The sequence below is a fragment of the Morchella importuna genome (assembly GCF_003444635.1).
Source record: "Morchella importuna strain M04M26 chromosome Unknown Morimp01GS046, whole genome shotgun sequence".
Lineage (NCBI taxonomy): Eukaryota > Fungi > Ascomycota > Pezizomycetes > Pezizales > Morchellaceae > Morchella > Morchella importuna.
Window position 1 is genome coordinate 20,951 of NW_025763443.1, and position 20,885 is coordinate 41,835.

Here is a 20,885-nt window from a genome sequence, read left to right on the forward strand (position 1 = left end):
TCGGAGACCAAGATCCTGGAAGAGGGGAGTAGTGTAACGGAGCCATTTCAACTGTCTGGTGTATGAGTACACACAGGGCCCGGTTACATGCTGAGAGTTATTGTTAGAAGCCAGTTGCACAGTGACATGCAAGTACCAGCAGAGTGGTTAGCTACCAGCTGTCAGAGTAACTACATTCTGAGCGCTAGGAAGAGGATCTACTCATGGGAGCAATGACTGACGAGTCTGTGCCTCGCCAATGATTAGAAGGCCAGCCAGAGGGAAGCTCTGAGTGCTCGGCGATCCTCTACATCCTCTGAGCATTGGAAGTCCGCCGGTAACGGAAGGGTTATGCCTGGGAAGTCTACAATAAGCGAAAGCTCTACAGCAATGATTAAGCTTACACCTGAGCGGCAACTCATTCATGCAGGCCCCAGTTGTGTGGCAACAAAGGCTGCAGGTGTTACAAAGGCTTTGACTAAGGGTGGTTGCCTTCGGAACTGGAAGCACTCGCTGACGCTTAGAGAGAAGCGGGGTAGCGATGGTATTGCTTCCCTTCCGCTAGAAGGCAGCACTGGAACTTAGTAAGGAAGTAGGAGCAGAGAATAGAATCCTTTGGAGTATAAGTACTCAGGATCATTTCCCGCCCAACTGTCCGAATCCTCATCTTCATCTTGACCTAGAATTATCGGTAGCAGAGCCCTTAAAGATTATTGAGTTCTAGCGATAGTATCTTTGAATAAATCTGCACCTGATTTCTATCTTGCACGACCGCATCTATTCTATTGGATTCTAGCGATACATAGACAGACTGCCCCCGTTACACCTGACTGCTCTGCCGGGTGCGGTGTGCTTCAGGATCAAGTTGCATAGCTCGGGGAAAGTTATCTTGGTCAAAATTTCGATGAACGAAGGTTCGTTCAGGGGATCATTCCAGTCATAAGTAGGTGGTGGGACGAGCATAAAGAATGCCCCTAGAGCATCGGGGTCCACCACGGTAACCATTATGGAAGGTCGCACGAGTTCCGGAGGTACTGCACGCTCTTTCCCTTTGCGAGAGCATCTTCTGGCTGCCTGACCACCGCCGTCATCATCATCATCACTATCACCGGCAGCCTCTTTGAACTGACGGTCTCCCTGTCCCGTTGATAACCTATCCTTCATACCAACATCTGCGATGAGCCACTGTAGAGCACTCGCCAGTGCTCTACGGACATCGGAATCACCCCCAGTCCAAATTGGCAGAAAACCGTTGAGGGAGGGCAAGTTCATCAAGTAAGGGCATAGGGCATTGAACGCAGCCATACCGGACGTGCTTTTATTGACCCAACCCACATTTTGCATTTCCGCCTTTAGGCTGTTGCGGATGCTGGTGTACACTTTAGGTAGGTTGAGTAGACCTAAAGTCATCTTCGCTTTGCTTGCTTGAGTTATCTTGAATGCGGTCGAGCTCGGGGATGTCTCTTGAATACTCGGGGATGTCTCTTGAACACTCGGGGATGTCTCTTGGACAATCGGCGATGGCTCGGGTCTAATTCGTCTCTGTCGTACTGGTGAGGGGTGGTCTATTAGTTCGGATGGGCTTGCACTAGAAAATAACCGAGAGTGGCGTCGGGGCTTGAATGTAGGAGTCTCCGGTGCAAGAACCTTCGGTGGAGCACTGACGGGTGCTGGTGAGGGAGTAGTAGAGCCTGCTGGGCCTGTTGAGCGGCCTGTTGCTGGGCCTGTTGCTGCTGGGCCTGTTGAGCGGCCTGTTGAGCGGCCTGTTGCTGGGCCTGTTGAGCGGACTGCACTAGACTTGGACCGAGTGAGAACTTGACTTGGGACTATGGTCTTCCGGGCAACATTCTTTTGTGGAGCACTAGCGGGTGCTGGTGGGGTAGCACTAACCCTAAGTACGGTCGTCCGTACAAGGGCCTCTGGTGAAGCACTGCTGCATGCTGAGGAAGCAGTGGAGACTGCTGCTAGTGGGCCTGTTGCTGGACCTGTTGCTGGGTCTTGATCGTCACTTATGTATGGTTCAGAGGGTTCGGAACTAAAGTCGGGAAAGGAGTCGGAATCAGTTAGGGTTGCTCCCCAGTTACTCGGGAAGATCCCTTCAGTGTCCGATGGAGCTAGGTTAGTATTTGGCGGAGTCCGGGTTTCAGTCCGGATTGGTAGAGGTACAGGGTTTTGTTTTCGGCTCTTGTTGATCGGGGTGAACCCGGAAAGCACTGGCGACTGCTTAGGGGGTGTTTCTGGTATCTCCTCCGGGCTAAGCTTGACAGTTTTGCGGGACGATTTGCGACCTGAGGAAGTTCGGTGTTTCTTATGTTCTCGGGACGATTTGTGTTTCTTGGTTTTTCGGTGGGTCTTTTCGTTATCGTCTTGGTCTATGTCACGCAAGCGCTTCTTATTGGGAAGTTGATTTGTGTTCTGTGAGCTACCGGGAGTGCTCTGAGCGGTGTTTGGAGTCTGATAATGTTAATGTATCACTGTGGTGAGTATGGTTCTAAAATTAATTGGATTAGGAGAGAGAAATACCATCTTATTTATAAAGATTGCAAAGGTTAAATCGCTTGAAAACGGAGGAACTTGAAGGATGAGATTTCAACAGGTAATGTTGAAAGCAATGGAAAACTTGAAGTGATAGGTAGAGGAGAACTTGAAGGTGGTTAGGAACTTCTCACGAACTTGAAGGAAGGGAGGGGTGCTCTTATACCGAGTACGATCAGCTTTTTTCTTGAGCTTATCACGCTTCCGAGAGCACCCACGAATGCTCTAGAAGCACTCGAGGGTGCTCGTACTCAATGTTTGCTTCAATATATGACGTTGATCTAAATGCTCCAGGCGCACTCGGGGATGCTCTGACGGTACCAATGGTGACGTCGATAACATTCTGGTGTTGGGCTTGGTGCTTGTGTTCTTGTTGGTGTTGGTACTCTGTCCTCTAGGAAACTGATTCGGAGAGAATGTATTCTTTGAGCTCGTAGTCGATATTAGTGTTGAATTAGGCGCTGAGAACACTGTCTCGATATGAAGAGACTCCGCGAGTGCTCAGGGAGAGAGTGCAGATGCTCAGGGCGATAGAATCTAGCATAACTGGCCGCCTGATTGGGGTGGTGGGTGTTTCTTCGTGTTGGTGTTGATGTTTGTATTAGGTTGGTGATGTATGACATCAGACTCGTATAGAAAATCAGCCTTGCCGACCGGGGTGCAGGTGAGAGGAGCCTCATTGCCTGACAAATCAAATCATTCGAGCACTCTGCAGCAGCACCTGCAGGAAAGAGCCTCCTCGGCCTTGGCAGAAACCAAATTTTTAGAGCACTCAGGAGTGCTTTGCTAGCATCATGAGACTTCAATGAAATCGTCTTGCCCCTTTTGCAGCAAGCGGTACAGCTCCTCCGCGAACTTCGATAAACATCTTCGAACTACACATCCATTTGAAGCTGTAACAGGGCCACAGTAGGGCTGTTACAAAAATACCTGTTCTACCAGTCAAGCCATACGGCCCTAGGTTAACCGCAGCTGGTTCTTCATCGATGGGTGAAGAGAAGGGCAGATGAGCCCCTACCTCTATTGGTATAGAGGGTAGAGATCCTGGCGAGCAAGAAGTCTTACAAGTCAAGCTAGACGACTGGACCAAAACTAGAGCAGCAGGACGAGCAGACCAAATAAGGAAGGGTAACCCCAAACATAAGTTACCCTACCTTGGCATTCAACCTTTGAGGCGCAATAACTTTGCAGCCGATGCCCGGAAAATATGCTTTACCACGTCAGAAAGGATCCTGGCGATGCTCCGGTCCATTTGGGGTGGTTGAATGAACGCATTGCGGAGTTGAGGAAACACTGCAAAATAAACACGTTTTAGACCGCCAAAAATAACCCCCGGAGCGTCGAACCGCCGGAACCCTCCTGTTTCAGCCCGGTGCATCTTTGGGGGGGGAGTAAGAGTGCGACCCAAACTACCAAAGCAAAACCTTTGCTTTAAAAACACCCAAATCTATTCTAAATACTCTGAATAAGCAATTGCTGTCTGGTCGGCTGTTTCCTCTAGTTCCTAGGATCCCGACCCTTTCTTGGCAAGGATTGCGAGATTTGACTCGGACGAAAATTCGTCCGCGGTGTGGTAGCAACTCTTCTCCTCCCCCCTGATAGAAAATAGGTGGTGCCCCCAGATTATTTGAAAGGCGGACGGCCAGTGAAAAAAGGAAAGAGGTAATGAAGGAAGGGGCGCCGAACTTCCATAAAGGAACTCGGTTGCCCCAGCTTGGTTTCGGGGGGATCAGGGAGTCTTTACCAGCGAGGAGCCCCCTTAAAGTTATTAAGTTTCTAGACTACAAATAACGATCAAACAAATGAAACTCTATCTTTCCATCGAACGAGCCGAAAGGATAGCTTGTCGAATTCCTTTCTGCCTATCTACCTGATCGAAGTCACGGTCGCGCCCCTTCAAGGCACCCCCGTTACAGTATAACTTTAAGCTCCTCGCTTAAAGAACCTCACGAGAAAGAAAAAAAACCTACCTGAACACCTAGGACCACTTTCAAGGCTGAAATAACCGAGCAGTTAGCTTTTTTTTTCAGCTCAGGCTGGCATGGGAGAGGCTAACACTTTACTATGGTCTCCACTGTATCCGTCAGAGGGTTATAGCGCCCACATTCGCTCAAAGGGTTATAGCGCCCACATTCGCTCAAAGGGTTATAGCGCCCAGCTTCGCTCGGAAAGGAGACCACATTCAGGATCGCTCCTAGAAAATCCTGATAGTCCCATTGACCAACGGCCCCCATTCCCCATCTGGGCCCCAGTCCCAACCAAAGTCAACGTTACTTCGTCCACGATGACGGCAGGAAGAGTCCGGAAGAGGGGGATAACTGGCTTTCTTCTGGCGCCACCATGCCTCGTAATATGCTTGGAGAGCCAGTCTTTGTCTCTCCCTTGCCTCTTCTTGGACCACTCGCTGCCGCATCCACTCAGCTCCCCTTCCATCTCGCGCAATCTCATCCCGCATCCACCGCACCTGTTCCCGTTTCTCCATCAGTGCCGCACGGACACGAGCCTGACCAACACTTCTGTCCCCTGGTTGGGAGAAGGGATAAGGACGACGGTAATCCTCCCGAGTCAGAAATGGGACCTGGTTGAAATGGCCATCGAAGGTCGAGGTCTCCAAACTCCGAGGAACAGCATGCCTGTGGAAGCATTAGCGGTAGTAAGAAGAGGTTACACAACTCGCTGAATCATGCCTACCTCATAGCACTCCGTGATCGGACGGCTTTACGAGCAACTCTCCGAGCGTGGATGGTGTTACCACCATCCAGCACCAGGAGATCAGTAACAACCGAACCAGTTGAGGATCTAAGCCTTGTCCCCCGCCGAGATCAACTAGCGTTAGATAAAAACGCTTGTACAATAGACGAGTTTATCGCAATGAACTAAGAGAGGAATAGAATAAAGAAAAACATTATTGCTGAAAGGAGGTGATAAATTTGGTGTTGGGTGTGGAAAGATCGAACTCCCTGGAGTGTAGAATGAATAGAAGGAAAAGAATTCTTACCCTCCTTAGTTCGACGGATACCCCGCTTTTATAAGCGAACTCCTATTCCAGTTCCGAGAATCAGCGTGGTTAGCCGAAGCAGGAGTTCGGTCCGGCTTTAACCGAACCCGGCACTAACCGTGGAAGGAGACAAGGACACCGAGTTTACCTGGTCTGAGGGATAGGAGCATGCGTTCGAAGTCCTGAAAGAGGCCTTCCATCCGCCCCCGTACTAGCCCACTTTGATGCCGAGCTAGCTACCAAGATTGAGACCGATGCCTCCAACTTCGCTAAATCTAGCATACCGTCCCAATTCCACCGAGATGACAACAAGTGGTATCCAGGAGTCTTTTACTCCAAAATGATGTCACAAGCCGAACGGAATTATGACGTTCACGACAAGGAGTTAGGTGCCATTGTGTCATGCTTCAACGAGCGAAGTCTCCCAGGAGAAACCTCCAGCCGGAGGGAAACCTCCAGCCGGAGGGAAACCCCCGGTGGAGAAAAAACCGGAACCCAGAACCAGCGGGTAATGGTGGACAAAATGGAATAGTCCCCCCGGTTGGTGGCGATCCCAACCCGGGAGGGGACTCAGATATTTCAGATTCGGAGCCTGAGTATGGAGATAGGAGAGGATGGCGGAGATACCTCAGGAAGATGCTGGAGAAGCAGCAGACAGAGCTCCTGGCCTCCATGACACAGTTCATGAGACCTCCGGCCCCCTCACACCCTCAGGCCAAGTTCAATGGCAAAGCAAACAATGTGGAGACCTTCATCAGGCAATGTGAGAATGTCTTCTCCATTGAAAGCCAGTTCTTTACCTACGAAGAGGTTAGGATCCGATATGCTGGTAACCTGATGGAAGGAGAAGCCCCAGCCAACTGGTATGAGGCTTACCACAGCTCCATTGACCAAGCTTCTGCCAACCGGATAGCTGGGATGTCTGTGGTGTTAAATGAGAAATGGAAGTGCTGGGATTCCTTTGTGGATGCTCTCAGAGCAGCCTTTGGCGAAGCTATCTCTAGGGATGATGCGGCAGCCCAATGGAAGGCCCTTACCCTCACAGCCAAGGGTCAGTTAGTGGATGATAAGATCCTCAGTTCCCATATTTCCGAACCTAGGCATGAGTTGGGCTCGCTTTACCTCCGTTACACCTCTGGGTTTCCTCCAGCCTGGGTTCGCCAAGGGGTTGTCCCCGGAATCCCATAGAGGTACACCACCCCCGGAGTCACCTTCTGCGTTCCTACAAAGATACGGTCACGGTCGTCACCAACCAGCAAAAAAAAAAAAAAGGGGGGGGGCGCTGAAACCGAGATAAGCTCGATGGGCGGCCAACCTCGCGGAGTTTGATTTCAAAGTTGTATACCGCCCTGGAAAACTAAAAACGCCAAACCAGACATCTTGTCGCGGCGTTGGGACCACGCCCTTAAAGAGGGGGGTAAGGCTCATCAAGACCCTGAAATTCTTGTTTAAGCCAGGACAACTTATAATGGGTTCTGTCCAACACCCGATCGTTATGATCAACTCAGCATGTGCAAGATCAGCCCAAATCTGCAAACTCACACCGGTGCTCCTGGATGAAATCTGGGCTCAAGCAGCCTTAGATCCAGAGTACCTCTCTTTGAAAAAAGCCATTGAGAACACCTCTGGGAATCTGGTGAACCGATACCTGACTTTAAAGGACGGACACGTCTTCTATAAGGAAAGGTGGTACATTCCAAATCATCGGGAACTGAAGCTCAAGATCCTGAGCGCCCTACATGATTCGAAGACTGCCGGTCACTTTGGACAATTCAAAACGGCAGAACGCCTTCGGGCACTGTCCTTTGCCAAAAGATGGACAACGATGTGGAAGAATACGTTCAGAGTTGCGATACATGTCAACGCGCTAAAGCCTCAAACACACAAGAAGAAAGAGATGTTGCAACCTTTAGAGGTCCTCTCTATTCCTTGGAGTTCCATTTCAATGGACTTCATCACCAAAGCAACCATCGAAGAACTTGCTCAAATCTTCCTCCGGGAGATATGGCGACTGCATGGACTTCCTGAGGAGATTATCTCCGATCAGGACTCTAGATTCGAAACATATCGTCCTCAAACTGACGGGCAAACTGAGAGAGTCGACCAAACGCTAGAACAGTATCTCAAAAAACTATTGCTTCTGTCAGCGGGACGATTGGGCAGAGTTACTCCCGCTTGCCAAGTACGCCTACAACACGGCCACCCAAGAGTCAACCAAAGCATCGCCATTCTACGCGAACTATAGGTTTCAACCAGATTCCACTTGGCCCTCACTTAAACGGAAACTAGACAACTTCGACGCGTCCAGCGCGGCACAAGCACAGCAGAAAAAATGGTATGATCAGAAACAGATGAGTGCTCCAGAACTGAAGGTTAGGGACGAGGTGATGCTGGACCGATGCAACATCTTAACCAAGTGACCCTCAAATAAGCTAGACCACCAAAAAGAAAATGGGTCCCTTTGAGGTTGTCGGGAAACTTGGCGTCGCGTCCTACAGGCTGAATCTACCCACTCAGTGGAACATTCATGATATCTTCCATATATCTCTGCTGGACCCTCAACGAGCTATACTGCTTCCACCTCCGGATGAGGTTCAAGGGGAAGGCAGTTACGTTCTCAAGAAAATAGCCGATAGCCAATGACAGCAGGCTGGTCGTGGGAAGAAGTTCGTGCAATATCGGATTACCTGGGAGGGTTATCTCTCAGAAGACTCTTGGGAACCGTACAAATTGTTGTAAGGAATGGCAGACGAGCCACTCCGAGAGTTCCATGCGAAGTATCCCCGAAAATCATGGGACGCATGGTAATACAGGAAAGTGCGGGAAACCGAGACGACGGAGTGTTCTGGGATAAGCGTGGAGAAAACGAGTCTCCCCTTGTTAGGTCACACGTTTCACTTGAGGTTTCCTTTGTCAATAGAAATGGATGCAAAAAATAGAGTGTAACGGAGCCATTTCAACTGTCTGGTGTATGAGTACACACAGGGCCCGGTTACATGCTGAGAGTTATTGATAGAAGCCAGTTGCACAGTGACATGCAAGTACCGGCAGTGTGGTTAGCTACCAGCTGTCAGAGTAACTACATTCTGAGCGCTAGGAAGAGGATCTATTCATGGGAGCAATGATTGACGAGTCTATGCCTCGCCAATGATTAGAAGGCCAGCCAGAGTGAAGCTCTGAGTGCTCGGCGATCCTCTACATCCTCTGAGCATGATAAGTCCGCCGGTAGTGGCAGGGACTATGCCTGGGAAAGTCTACAATAAGTGAAGAGCTCTACAGCAATGATTAAGCTTACGCCTGAGCGGTAGCTCATTCATGCAGGTCCCGGTTGTGCGACAATCAAGACTGCAGGTGTTACAAAGGCTTTGACTAAGGGTGGTTGCCTTCGGAACCGGAAGCACCCGCTAACGCTTAGAGAGAAGCGGGGTAGCGGTGGTATTGCTTCCCTTCCGCTAGAAGGGATCACCAGAACTTAGTAAGGGAGTAGGAGCAGGGAATGGAATCCTTTGGAGTATAAGTACTCAGGATCCTTCCCGCCCAACTATCCGATTTCCTGATTTCTATCTTGCACGGCCAAATCCTTTCTCTCGGATTCTAGCGATACGAGGAAAGGCTGTCCCCGTTACATTGAGTTTGTATGGAATGATTATTAGAGCTACATTTTCTTGTATGCTCATAACGTACCATACCAAAAAACCCTAGGTTAGACTCGGGACGAGTCTACCGGAGGGAGGAGTAGTGTAACAGGGCCACAGTAGGGCTGTTACAAAAATACCTGTTCTACCAGTCAAGCCATACGGCCCTAGGTTAACCGCAGCTGGTTCTTCATCGATGGGTGAAGAGAAGGGCAGATGAGCCCCTACCTCTATTGGTATAGAGGGTAGAGATCCTGGCGAGCAAGAAGTCTTACAAGTCAAGCTAGACGACTGGACCAAAACTAGAGCAGCAGGACGAGCAGACCAAATAAGGAAGGGTAACCCCAAACATAAGTTACCCTACCTTGGCATTCAACCTTTGAGGCGCAATAACTTTGCAGCCGATGCCCGGAAAATATGCTTTACCACGTCAGAAAGGATCCTGGCGATGCTCCGGTCCATTTGGGGTGGTTGAATGAACGCATTGCGGAGTTGAGGAAACACTGCAAAATAAACACGTTTTAGACCGCCAAAAATAACCCCCGGAGCGTCGAACCGCCGGAACCCTCCTGTTTCAGCCCGGTGCATCTTTGGGGGGGAGTAAGAGTGCGACCCAAACTACCAAAGCAAAACCTTTGCTTTAAAAACACCCAAATCTATTCTAAATACTCTGAATAAGCAATTGCTGTCTGGTCGGCTGTTTCCTCTAGTTCCTAGGATCCCGACCCTTTCTTGGCAAGGATTGCGAGATTTGACTCGGACGAAAATTCGTCCGCGGTGTGGTAGCAACTCTTCTCCTCCCCCCTGATAGAAAATAGGTGGTGCCCCCAGATTATTTGAAAGGCGGACGGCCAGTGAAAAAAGGAAAGAGGTAATGAAGGAAGGGGCGCCGAACTTCCATAAAGGAACTCGGTTGCCCCAGCTTGGTTTCGGGGGGATCAGGGAGTCTTTACCAGCGAGGAGCCCCCTTAAAGTTATTAAGTTTCTAGACTACAAATAACGATCAAACAAATGAAACTCTATCTTTCCATCGAACGAGCCGAAAGGATAGCTTGTCGAATTCCTTTCTGCCTATCTACCTGATCGAAGTCACGGTCGCGCCCCTTCAAGGCACCCCCGTTACAGAAGCAGATGAATGGCTGGGAAACCAATTTTTACTCCTGGAGCGCAATCAAGAGGCACCCGATGACACTCACGACAGCCCGGAAGGCATTCACGATTCCTATTCAGATGCCCTTGACGACTCGGATAGTTCGGAGAGCAACAGTATCAATTATCATGACCAAGATCCCGATAATAATTCAGATCTGGAATCCGAATCATATTTTATGATGGAAGAGACAGATGGAGATGCAAATAGACATGAGGCAGCGACAACAATTTACGAGGGTGCTGGGGAGCGTCTCTACCGCTCGGAGGACTACGATGAATGCTCACAAAACCTTCTCCGATACCCGTGGCACCCATTCAACTCAGCATACGAGTTTAGAATGGCACGTTATTTCATACTGTCGAAGGCCTCACAAGGAAATATCGACAGTTTCTTTCTACACGCTCCGTCAAGCAGTGGCGAATGCTCCTACAGGACTGGGCAAGGTTTTATAAAGAGGTTGGACGAAATGAATGACATATTGGGAAAGGCGAGCTGGCATCATTCGGAGGTGGATATTGGGGGAGAGAAAATCCCTTACTATTACCGGGATCCAATGGTAATCGTGCGATATCTTCTACGCCAACGGGCCTTTCGGGAGTCATTGGTGTACGCGCCAGTGGTAGAGCATAATGAATCTGGCGAGAGAATGTACGGGGAAATGCATACGGGAGATTGGTGGTGGGAGACGCAGGTCTGGTAAGCCTCACAAGTGCTCTAGAGGCAGTCGCTAATGCTTTCTGGACAGAATACCTTACCGGAAGGGTCGACTGTGGTACCAATTATATGCGCGTCAGATGGCACACATTTGACAAATGTTAGTGGAGACAAGAAAGCCTGGCCAATCTATCTTACTATCGGGAACATCAAGTCATCGGTCCGGAGCAAGCCCACCGGGCATTCGTTAATTCTCCTAGGGCTACTGCCAGTCCCACCTAAGCTCGGGAAGAACTCACTCGCTAATTCCGCTTTACGACGTCAGAGTCAAATGGCGCTGCATCGCGCCCTTGGGGAGATCTTTCAGAGCATTCGGGAGTGCTCTCAGGAAGGCGAGCTAATCGCATGCGCCGACGGGTACGAACGTCTATGCTTTCCGGTGTTGTCGGGTTGGATCGCTGATCAACCTGAGCATTCAAACTTACAAAATATTAGTACTAGCTCTTGTCCAAGATGCGAGGTGGAATTCCACAGTCTTGGGAGCACTCGCCGGAGCCCTACGCGCGATCACGAGGATTACCGGGAGAGGGTAAAGCTATTCAGGGAGAACCCGGGAAACCTGGGACCGGTGGAATACCTTGTCGCGAGATCAGTAAAGACACTCTTCAATGCTTTCTGGGGTATGCTGAGGGTTAATCCATACGATCTCAACAAACCGGACATTCTGCACAATATCTACCTAGGGATGTTGAAGCACATGATGGAGTGGGTTCAGGCTTTCTTGAAGAAGCACAATCGATTGGAGGAATTTGACAAGGCTTGGGCCTCGATTGCGCCTTACCCTGGACTGGCAGTACCGAACAAGGCATATCGTGCCACAACCCAATGGCAAGGGAAGGAGATGAGAAATCTGGGGCGGGTCGTTCTTGGAGCACTCGCGGCTGCTTTGAGAAACCCGGGGGTGGCTGTCAGGGGCGACTTCGCAAAGGCATTGAAATGTGTACGAGGCTTAATCGACTTCCACTTAATGGCGCAGTATGGGAGTCATACGACGAGCACACTGAAGTATATGGAGAGCTATCTCGAGGATTTCCATAAGCACAAGGATATCTTTTAGAATTCCGGGCATACAAGAGGACGGTTAAGGATGCGAGAGATCAGACAAAAGCTGTGAAGACCTCAGGCTCCCAGAGCGCTCAGCAAGGTTTGGAGGAGATTCGCGAGATACGGGAAAGGTCTCACTTCAACTTCATCAAATTGCACGTGTTAACGTACTATCGGGAACATGTCGAGCGCTTTCGGAGCATTCCCCAGTACTCCACCGACATCAGTGAACTCGCCCATGTACGTCAGATAAAAGAGGCATACGGAGCATCCAACAAGGTCGATGCTGCAACGCAGATACTGGACTATGGGGGGCGGCGGTTGGCGTTAGAGATTCGAATGCTGAATCTGAAAGACATTGTTGGAGGTCCTGAGAGCACTGACGACATCCTTTGGAGCCATCGAAATAACCTGAAGGAGTTACTTGAGATTTTTAAAATCGAAGACCGGAAAAAAACACCAAATGAACGATCCATAGTAGAAGGCCAACTGCCTCTAAGGCGTCTTTGCAACCCCTGCACGAAATCGGAAAGACTTTTCAATATTGCGGATGGACTGCAAATAAGCCATACCACGTTATATCGCCTGATAAAGGAGTATGCAGAGGATGCGGGATGCTCTCAAAGCTTTGCCGGAAGCTCTGAGAGCATTTTAGAGTGCCGGGTGGAGATGTTCACATGTTTGCAGGTTCCGATACCAATCTTTCAAAGACCTGAGGTGTACGAGGTTCACAATATCAGGTGTACGGGAAACGCGGCTTTTAGGAAAGGGAAAATAAGAAAGGATTGGGTATGGGTGTCGGTAGCGTCCTCAGAGGAGTGGGGAGTGTTTCGGGGACGCTTACCAGGACGTGTCGAGGCTTTGTTCAAGCTGCGGGACAGTGGGGGGCGAGCACATAGACTATGTATAGTGGAGCTACTCGAGGCAAAGGATCGTGGTATCGCTGATAGCTCACATGGGCTCCTGAAGGTTTGTAGGAGGAGGAGGAAGAGGATGTGGGTCGTTAATATTCGGAGTATATTGGGAATGGCCCATTTGTTTGAGGTGGAGACTGGTAATTGGTTGGTAAATACTAGGATAGACTTGCGTACGTGGAATGAATTTAGTTGAATACTTGTAAAGCCGTGAGGGCATTCTTGAGTGCTCTAGGAACGTTTGACCCAATTGAACTCTCTAATTCAAAATTCGTGTCATTCTGCTATGCGTGCGGATTGGAAGAAGGAGGTAAAGTTTCGGCCGCTCAGTATCTGAGTCTGGCTATCCAGCAAGCTCGCTCCAGGAGGTCAATGCCAGTCCATGTTTGCTGCTTATGCATGGACATTGAGCTTTTCAGACGAGCCGTACCATGGCCTCAACCTCAAGGCTAATTATGCCTTTCACGAATCTACAGAAACATACACGTCCGTCAAAGGTTGGGTAGTCATCACCAGTATACAGGACAGTGCTCGTATCAGTATCCCGCGACTGACCGTACAGCGGCGTTGAGGATACCCACGTTAGATATCTTTTGAGGGACTGGTGCGGCCTTCCTATCCTTTGAGGACGGTGTATCAATCAAAAGGAGCCCAAATTAGGGTTGCCTCACCTTGAGTGGGTATGACGAATGCCTCAGCTCTGTGAGCATTGGTGAGTGCTCTGGGAGCACTCGTGGAAGCCCTCGCGGGAGCGTTCGCGGGAGCATTCGCGGGAGCATTCGCAGGAGCATTCGCGGTGCCGTGAGAGCATTCGCGGTGCCGTGAGAGCATTCGCCGTGCCGTGAGAGCATTCGTCGTGCCGTGAGAGCATTCAAGAAAACTGTGAGAGCATTGGGAAGTGCTCGCGTGTACTACTAACGTAATCAAAAGAAGCAAAAGTTCCTAGGTGCTGTGGGCGGAGTCACTCCATCCTAGCGTCTCCGGAGTGGGAGGGAATCTCATGGCGGCCCAGGCGATCAGAGCATTGGCGAGTGCCCTCCGGACGTGAGCCATATCTCCTGGCGGTCCCAGAGAGTGGGACGGTCCTGCGGCGGAGCCTGGCGCGAAGGTTGTACTCTGGCGGTGCCGGACGCGCTGGGCGCTCGTGGCGCAGAATGCCCGCCAGGACGTAGGGGCTGCGCCCTGGATAATAGGCGAGCTTGCTGATGTACTCCTACCTCCTTACAAAGTTCCGGTGATGCCTTCTAGCGGAGGGGAAGCAATACCACTGCTACTCCGCTTCTCTCTAAGCGTTAGCGGATGTTTCCGGTTCCCAAGGCAACCACCCTTAATCAAAGCCTTTGTAACACCTGCAGTCTTGGTTGCCGCACAACCAGGACCTGCATGAATAAGCTGCCGCTCAGGTATAAGCTTAATCGTTGCTGTAGAGCTTTTGCTCATTGTAGACTTCCCAGGCATGGTCCCTTGCCGCTACCGGCGGACTTGTTATGCTCAGAGGGTATAGAGGATCGCCAAACACTCAGACCTTCACCCTGGCTAGCATTCTATTCATTGGCGAGGCATAGACACGTCAGTCATTACTCTTATGAATCGATCCCCTTCCTAGCGCTCAGAATTTAGTTACTCTGACAGCTGATAGCTAACCACATTGCCGGTACTTGCATGTCACTGGGCAACTGGCTTCTAGCAAAAACTCTCAGCATGTAACCGGGCCCTGTGTGTACTCATACACCAGACAGTTGAAATGGCTCCGTTACAGGACTATAAGTACTCAGGATTCTTTCTGCCCTAATACTCGGATTTTCTCCAGTCTTCAGAAAGTTATCAAGTAATTTACTCGGTAGCAGAGCCCTTCAAGATTATTGACTTCTAGCGATAAATTTTTGCATAATCCAAACCTGATTTCTATCTTGCATGGCCAAATCTTTCTATCGTATTCTCGCGATATGTGGAAAGACTGTCCCCCTTACACTAAGGGTGTCGAGTGGCTGAGGAGGGTTGTGAGAAGCCCGAGAAGCCTACTGAAATATTTAGGAAGCCTTTTAGAAGGCTCGAAAAGCCTGGTTAAAGAGGAAGCGGGAGAGACTCAAGAGAAGAAATTGAGGCGGAGAGTTCTCCAGAGACTGTCAGATTACTCCGGAGGCTCAACGGATTAGGTGAGGTGGTGAGGAGACATAGGAGGAGTAGGGAGACTAGTTGTCTTGGCATCAATCTCTGGAGAAAGTAACAATTCCCCGGAGGTGGATGCTAGCTTGCTGATGAACATGTTAAGTGGGGCAAGTCACTTAGCAACGCATGATTTGGACAAGTTTGTAATTGGGAGAAGAGTTTGGTTTCTATTGACTATGGGAAGGTTTTCTACTTTGTCTGTTTGATTCTGCTTACCTGTTCCCTTTTTTGTCTTGCGTTCCTTCATGTTCGCTCCATTTTGTATCGTATCTCTCGTTAGTTACATTCTCGCTTTCCTTTCTCTTTCTTTATTGCCGTCGTAGTTGTAGGTGTGCGATAAGCCTTTCGGCTTCTAAGCAATATAAAATTCAATTCAATTCTCTTTCACTCCTGTACTTGCTAAAATAATATTACCGCCTTGACTATACTCTGCCGTACTCCGGACCCCTCTCAGTTCGTTCGTATCCCGAGCCGAACTTGTCCCGCACCCGCCCCGTTAGAACATGCTACGTTACACTACTAATCTGGACTAGCTTCATTCTTCATTCTCAGCCACACACACTACATGTACTTACGTATAATCTGCTGCTAACTTTACAATTCACCCCACAACATCAATATAAAATTTATTTATATTGTTATTGAAATACGTAGTAACCGGCCTACAATCTTTGCTACCTTGTATATGCAGTCAAAACAGAAGAAGAAGGCAATAATCATGCCCTTCTCGATGCCTGTCATCTGCCTCCTTCCTGTTTTGGCTTTAGGGTTCTTGGTCCGGCTTTTCTCTAGCTTTAATCTGGCTAGATTTAAAGATAAAAGTTGAACCTCCGCCGGGTTGGGGGATTTCGTTGGCCTGTGAGGAGCCATCTCGAATAGTGCAGCGCAGCCTTCAATTGATCAAACGCAAACGGCTTCAGTTTTGATGTGGCACGATTACTAATCAACGCGAGTTCACTATCACGAATACCTTTGAAGAGCGGCTGTAGCTGTTACCCCAGATATACACATCACGGAACTACTTTTGGATCTTATACACTTCGCAGTCTATCCAGTCTGTCTAAGATTTGGATGCACTGCTTCTCCACTCAACTACCTTTGGTTGAGTTGTTCGATTCTTTGTATTTCCTCGAGATGGCCATGTTCCAGGCCTCCTTCATGAACTATCACTCGCAGATGACAATGAGAATGAACCACCCATCAATTGATATGTTTCCTCTGATCTTTCCAGTTTAACACATTTCTTGCTTTATACGCTGCCCAGACCTTTTCTCTCGTGTAGGTAATAATAAATTAAATGGATATAGAAATAAATAAATAAAATTATTTGCCCTCTAAAATTCTTCGCGTAGGAAGTGAGTTAATTGATTCGTGTCTAGAACTTCTAGAAATTTGCCCAGGTTTAATCTGTATGAAGAGCTTCAACATCGGAAAAAGCAACCTAGCTAGACCTCTGTACTTATTATATGGCTATCCTTTTCCACTAATAAGGTATTTAGCGAAAAGAAGAAAAAACTACTCCTCCTACCATCAAATTTCTTCTTGAGGTTTTCCTATGCACTCGGCTCCTTGACCGAACTTATTTCGAGTAGATAACACACTCCCCGAGGAAATCGAGAACATCTGTACAGCTTATTTTGCCTAATCCTTCTCCCGCATGTAAATCTTCCGTTTCCGTTCTTTTTCTTGTACTTTCCATTTCATTCGCTTTCAATGATGTTGGATCAAAGTCGCTTGGCCCGTCTAGACTTACTAAGCGTCTCTTAATTTGATTTTTCAACGGGAAACCGAATGTATCTCCTCTTTTTCTAATCAAAGAAGGCAATTCATTCGTCTTCCAGCGATACTCACTAAATGACATCCTGACATCAGTGTCAGTAGATATTTGTTGGTCATGATCCGGTGGCACTTAAAAAAAACCGCTGTCAGCCTCTCAACAATTACAAAGATTCACATGAACCAACCTATTTTATTATATGCAGTATCTTCCATCCTAAGCTCTTCACACATGGTAGAACTACTGCTTGGAGGGCAGTTATCTGTTGAACTATCGATATATGACTCCATCTCCCCATTTTTCGTTAATCCGTTTTCCAGTTGAGATTTCCTTCTAAGACAAGTATTTTTCTTCCCATTATCTAAATCTTTCGAGAAAAGCATCTTATGGTTAGAGGAGACGTTTCTTTTTAGATAATCAGATGGTTCAGGCGTAGTGCATGCCCCGCCAGCCCCCGTTGTTGGTGCGATCGGCGGCATATCACCTCCTTGTTCTTCTCCTTCTGATCCATTAACATGAGCTGTCGAAGGTTCTTGTAGAAGGTAAAAACTCCCACTCCGTATTGGTCCAGATTCTTTGGCAGGAGAAAGCACCCTTTTATAGTTCGTCAAGCTAGGTTGCTCGATACCAGAGAAAGGAGGCTTAGCTACACCATTGTTTGAGTAAGAGAAAACTGGCTTGCTGGTCAAGGATCTATGAGTAGTGAGGGTACTGGTGGAATGAAGCTTTTTGAGTTTCTCCAAATCGCTAGTTGCACCCATTCGCTCGTAAGTGCTGCTCTCGTCACCAACAAGGTCCAGTACTTCAATGTCCACGTTTTTCATGTGGGTAACAATAGCCAACATTCGAGGTTTTTGTTTAGGTTTTGAGGAATGAATTTCCTGCTGATGGATTTTCCTTGGGACCGGCACTTGCAAGGCTTTTGCATCAGGTTTACTTTTCTTTCGCTTTAACGGCTTCGGTGGCTTCTCCAGCCCATCGCGGCAACAAAAGTGTTTGCATCTTTTAATCTATTAGCTTTCTGTTTATTTAGGTTTAGTTATTTAGTCAGGTGAATACTTCTTTTTATCCCCACACCTATGTCTGCAAACGTAATTGCCATTTGGAAGCTGCTCATTTGTTTCCAGCCCACTACTTTCTAGACCATCGAGGTCAATCTCGGCTTTAGTTCGAACGTTATTTGTATCTGTGTTCTCCTTAGCCTCCTGCGAAGCACCGTCGTCGAAATCAGACATATCAAAATCATCTATATTCAAGAAAAACGAATCCTTCTCTTCAGATACTGCTAAGTTCCCGGTAGTCCTCGTAGGCTGGCCTATATCTGTTGAAGCAGGTGTATTCGCTCCTAAGCAGCCTACATTTGAAGTTTTACATAGTTCTCGGGCGGTAATGAATCTGCTCATGTCTGTTCTCTTTATATTTGGTGGCGGTGATGGTAACGCTGGACATCTCCCACCAGGGTACAAAGCGCTTTCAACATCCGGTTTGAGCTCATGGAATTTCAAAGTGCCGACTAAGAATATTAGTATCGAAGAGCAGTAAGTGGATTAAATATTTACCTATATCTTCGCACACCAAGTAACATATAACCGTTTGCTCTTTGTGCTCGAGCTCGACCATAAACTGAATATCCTTCCCACCTTCCAGCTTACCAATTCTACGCATTTACAAGTTTATTTAGTAAGCTATGGATCAGAATGGCAATTATTGTCTTACGGTATTCTTCTGAAATCGATCAATAAACCATCAGATCTTTCTGCAAGGAAATTCGCGAATAAAATCATCCCACGGTACTTTCCAGGGATCTTATCGTTCAGATATCCAATCTCAGCTCGCACCTTTAGCTTGACAGAATCTTTGCCATTCCCTGTCTAGAAACTCTGAGTAAGAGGTTTACCATTACTTATTTCTTGTCTATACGCACCTTAGAGACTTGACGAGAGACAACTTGTAACTTGGGGATATCCCGTACAGCCCTTATAATTTTAGAACCAAAAGGCGGGTTTCGAGACAAAATAGTCTCGATCTTATGAGCTTCAAGCATCTCAAGCATTCCTAAGCTGCGTATACCAGCATTCACAAGTTTCTTTACAGATGCTGGCCCAAATCCTTCAATTTGACGAAGCTGGAGTGGAGAATTCTCCCAGACTCTTGCTTTGAGAGACCTAGCCACCTCCAAAGCGGATCTAACAGATACTGAGTCCTTAAAATGTAGTTTACAGTCAATAATGCAGCGTATCACTCTGTGACAGTGTTGGAAAATTAAGATTTTATCCTGCATCAGAGTGGCTTTGAATTTTTGAAAGTTTGCTTCGACCGGGAACTCCATCATTCCGATCTCGAACTTTCACTCAAGAATTAGAATATATTTGAATAGGATAATCCTAGCGCTTGAGGTCATACCTGAATCAAAATGTATGCTTTGTGAGACGCATTGGTTAGTTCTCCGTTCAGAGGATACTTTACTAATTTATTTAACTCCTTAAATAACCCTTTCTCCCCGCTGCGAAAACGGATATCTCTGAACTCTTGAGCTCGTGAAAGTACCAATAGCTATAAGAAATCAGCAAGATCAAAAAACCTCCGAACCGAAACTCTACATACCACCTCAGATAGGCCTACTTTCTTTTCCAACTCTAAAATTGTTTGCATTGTAACAAACTTGATGTAGTATCGAGCCATTGCATCACCAAGCTCTGAACATTTTAATCTCGCTTCATGCTTTAATAAGAGTCCAGCTTGATGTAAAAGATCTATATTCTTCTCACATATCTCCTCTAAGCCTCGATCCGCGTCTTCGGGCCCTCCGTGTTGATCAAATTTATAATACGCAGGATTACGCTTGAGCCGGACGTATAGAAAAGTTGATCGGAGCCATGTTTTTGCGGACTCGACGTTGGTTATTGTTCCAAGGCCTACTTCAGCATTCATATGTTCCACCAAATTTCCGTTTAAACAGCTTTCGAGTGGTTCGGTTCCCGAAACCATTTTCTCGTACTTCATCTTGTCCTCTCTCTTTGTCATGATCACCGCAACTGCGCTATCGTCAAATTGTGGCCTGCCTGCCCTTCCAACCATCTGCATAACTTCTAAATCGGCGTAATCTTTTGTTTGCCCGTCGGCCCAAGTCACTGTATTTTTGATAATCACTAGATATGCCGGGAGATTCACTCCGACGGCCAAGGTTGACGTGCAACAGATCACTTGAAGACAACCCTCTAGGAATAATCTCTCTATTAAAGTCCTATCATTGACGTCTAGGCCAGCATGATGGAAAGCGACGCCACAGGCCCCAGTGGTATGTAGTTCCTTGTCTTTGAATGAGAACCCAATGTTTGGAGCAGGCCAGTAACGTTCATGTGGTTGAAGCATTTTCCATTTTTCTGCCAACATTTTGGCCGTACTGACACACATAGCCCGGGTCATGCAGAAAATCATAATGGGCTTTCCTGAGGAATGCTTCTTGATTATATCTGGAAGCCTTTGCACGTCTGAGTCACATTTGTTCTGTGGGTATTACAACCAAATTCATAACTCACATCTTATCTAATGTTTTATCAAACATAAAGTCATTCCCAGTCGACTGGTACCCATATACGAACTTTTGTAGCTGTACAGGACGAAACTCCTCCCCAAACCGCATTTCGCAGGCAGGAGAACTTGAACACACAGAGTTCTTCCCTAGCCAGATTGCGATGTCTTCTGAGTTGGGTACCGTGGCACTTAGCGCCACAAATCTTACATTTGTGCCGATAGATTTCATTCTAATATTGTCAGAATCTACGTTTGATGTGAATAGATAGAAGATACCTTGACACGACAACCTCTAGAGTGGCACCCCGTGATTCTTTCAGAATATGTACCTCGTCGATCTAATATCATCAATACTCAGTAGATGAGACTGTAGGTTCTAGCAGGGTTTGGATACCAGAAACAGTCGCACTAGCTCTAACAACTTTTTGTGGTC

General features: G+C 47.8%; 4 protein-coding genes across 4 annotated transcripts; 2 read left to right on the forward strand and 2 right to left on the reverse strand.

Annotated features, from left to right (window-relative positions):
- Positions 1 to 771: 771 nt before the first annotated feature.
- Positions 772 to 2,505, reverse strand: LAJ45_10430 (uncharacterized protein; the record flags this gene model as incomplete). The annotated part of the gene is made up of 2 exons (XM_046119955.1): positions 772 to 2,433; positions 2,503 to 2,505. The coding sequence occupies 2 exons, from the start codon at positions 2,503 to 2,505 to the stop codon at positions 772 to 774; spliced, it is 1,665 nt and encodes a 554-aa protein (XP_045966764.1).
- A 4,475-nt stretch (positions 2,506 to 6,980) lies between these two features.
- On the forward strand, positions 6,981 to 7,757 carry LAJ45_10431 (uncharacterized protein; the record flags this gene model as incomplete). The annotated part of the gene is made up of 1 exon (XM_046119956.1): positions 6,981 to 7,757. One exon carries the CDS (start codon positions 6,981 to 6,983, stop codon positions 7,755 to 7,757), a length of 777 nt encoding a protein of 258 aa, XP_045966765.1.
- Positions 7,758 to 10,478: 2,721 nt separating this feature from the next.
- On the forward strand, positions 10,479 to 13,543 carry LAJ45_10432 (uncharacterized protein; the record flags this gene model as incomplete). The annotated part of the gene is made up of 4 exons (XM_046119957.1): positions 10,479 to 10,996; positions 11,120 to 11,954; positions 12,101 to 13,119; positions 13,324 to 13,543. The coding sequence occupies 4 exons, from the start codon at positions 10,479 to 10,481 to the stop codon at positions 13,541 to 13,543; spliced, it is 2,592 nt and encodes an 863-aa protein (XP_045966766.1).
- Positions 13,544 to 17,091: 3,548 nt separating this feature from the next.
- LAJ45_10433 (uncharacterized protein) lies at positions 17,092 to 20,681 on the reverse strand (the record flags this gene model as incomplete). The annotated part of the gene is made up of 8 exons (XM_046119958.1): positions 17,092 to 17,928; positions 18,010 to 18,431; positions 18,478 to 18,575; positions 18,635 to 18,789; positions 18,843 to 19,262; positions 19,322 to 19,471; positions 19,523 to 20,399; positions 20,458 to 20,681. The coding sequence occupies 8 exons, from the start codon at positions 20,679 to 20,681 to the stop codon at positions 17,092 to 17,094; spliced, it is 3,183 nt and encodes a 1,060-aa protein (XP_045966767.1).
- Between the last annotated feature and the right edge of the window lie 204 nt (positions 20,682 to 20,885).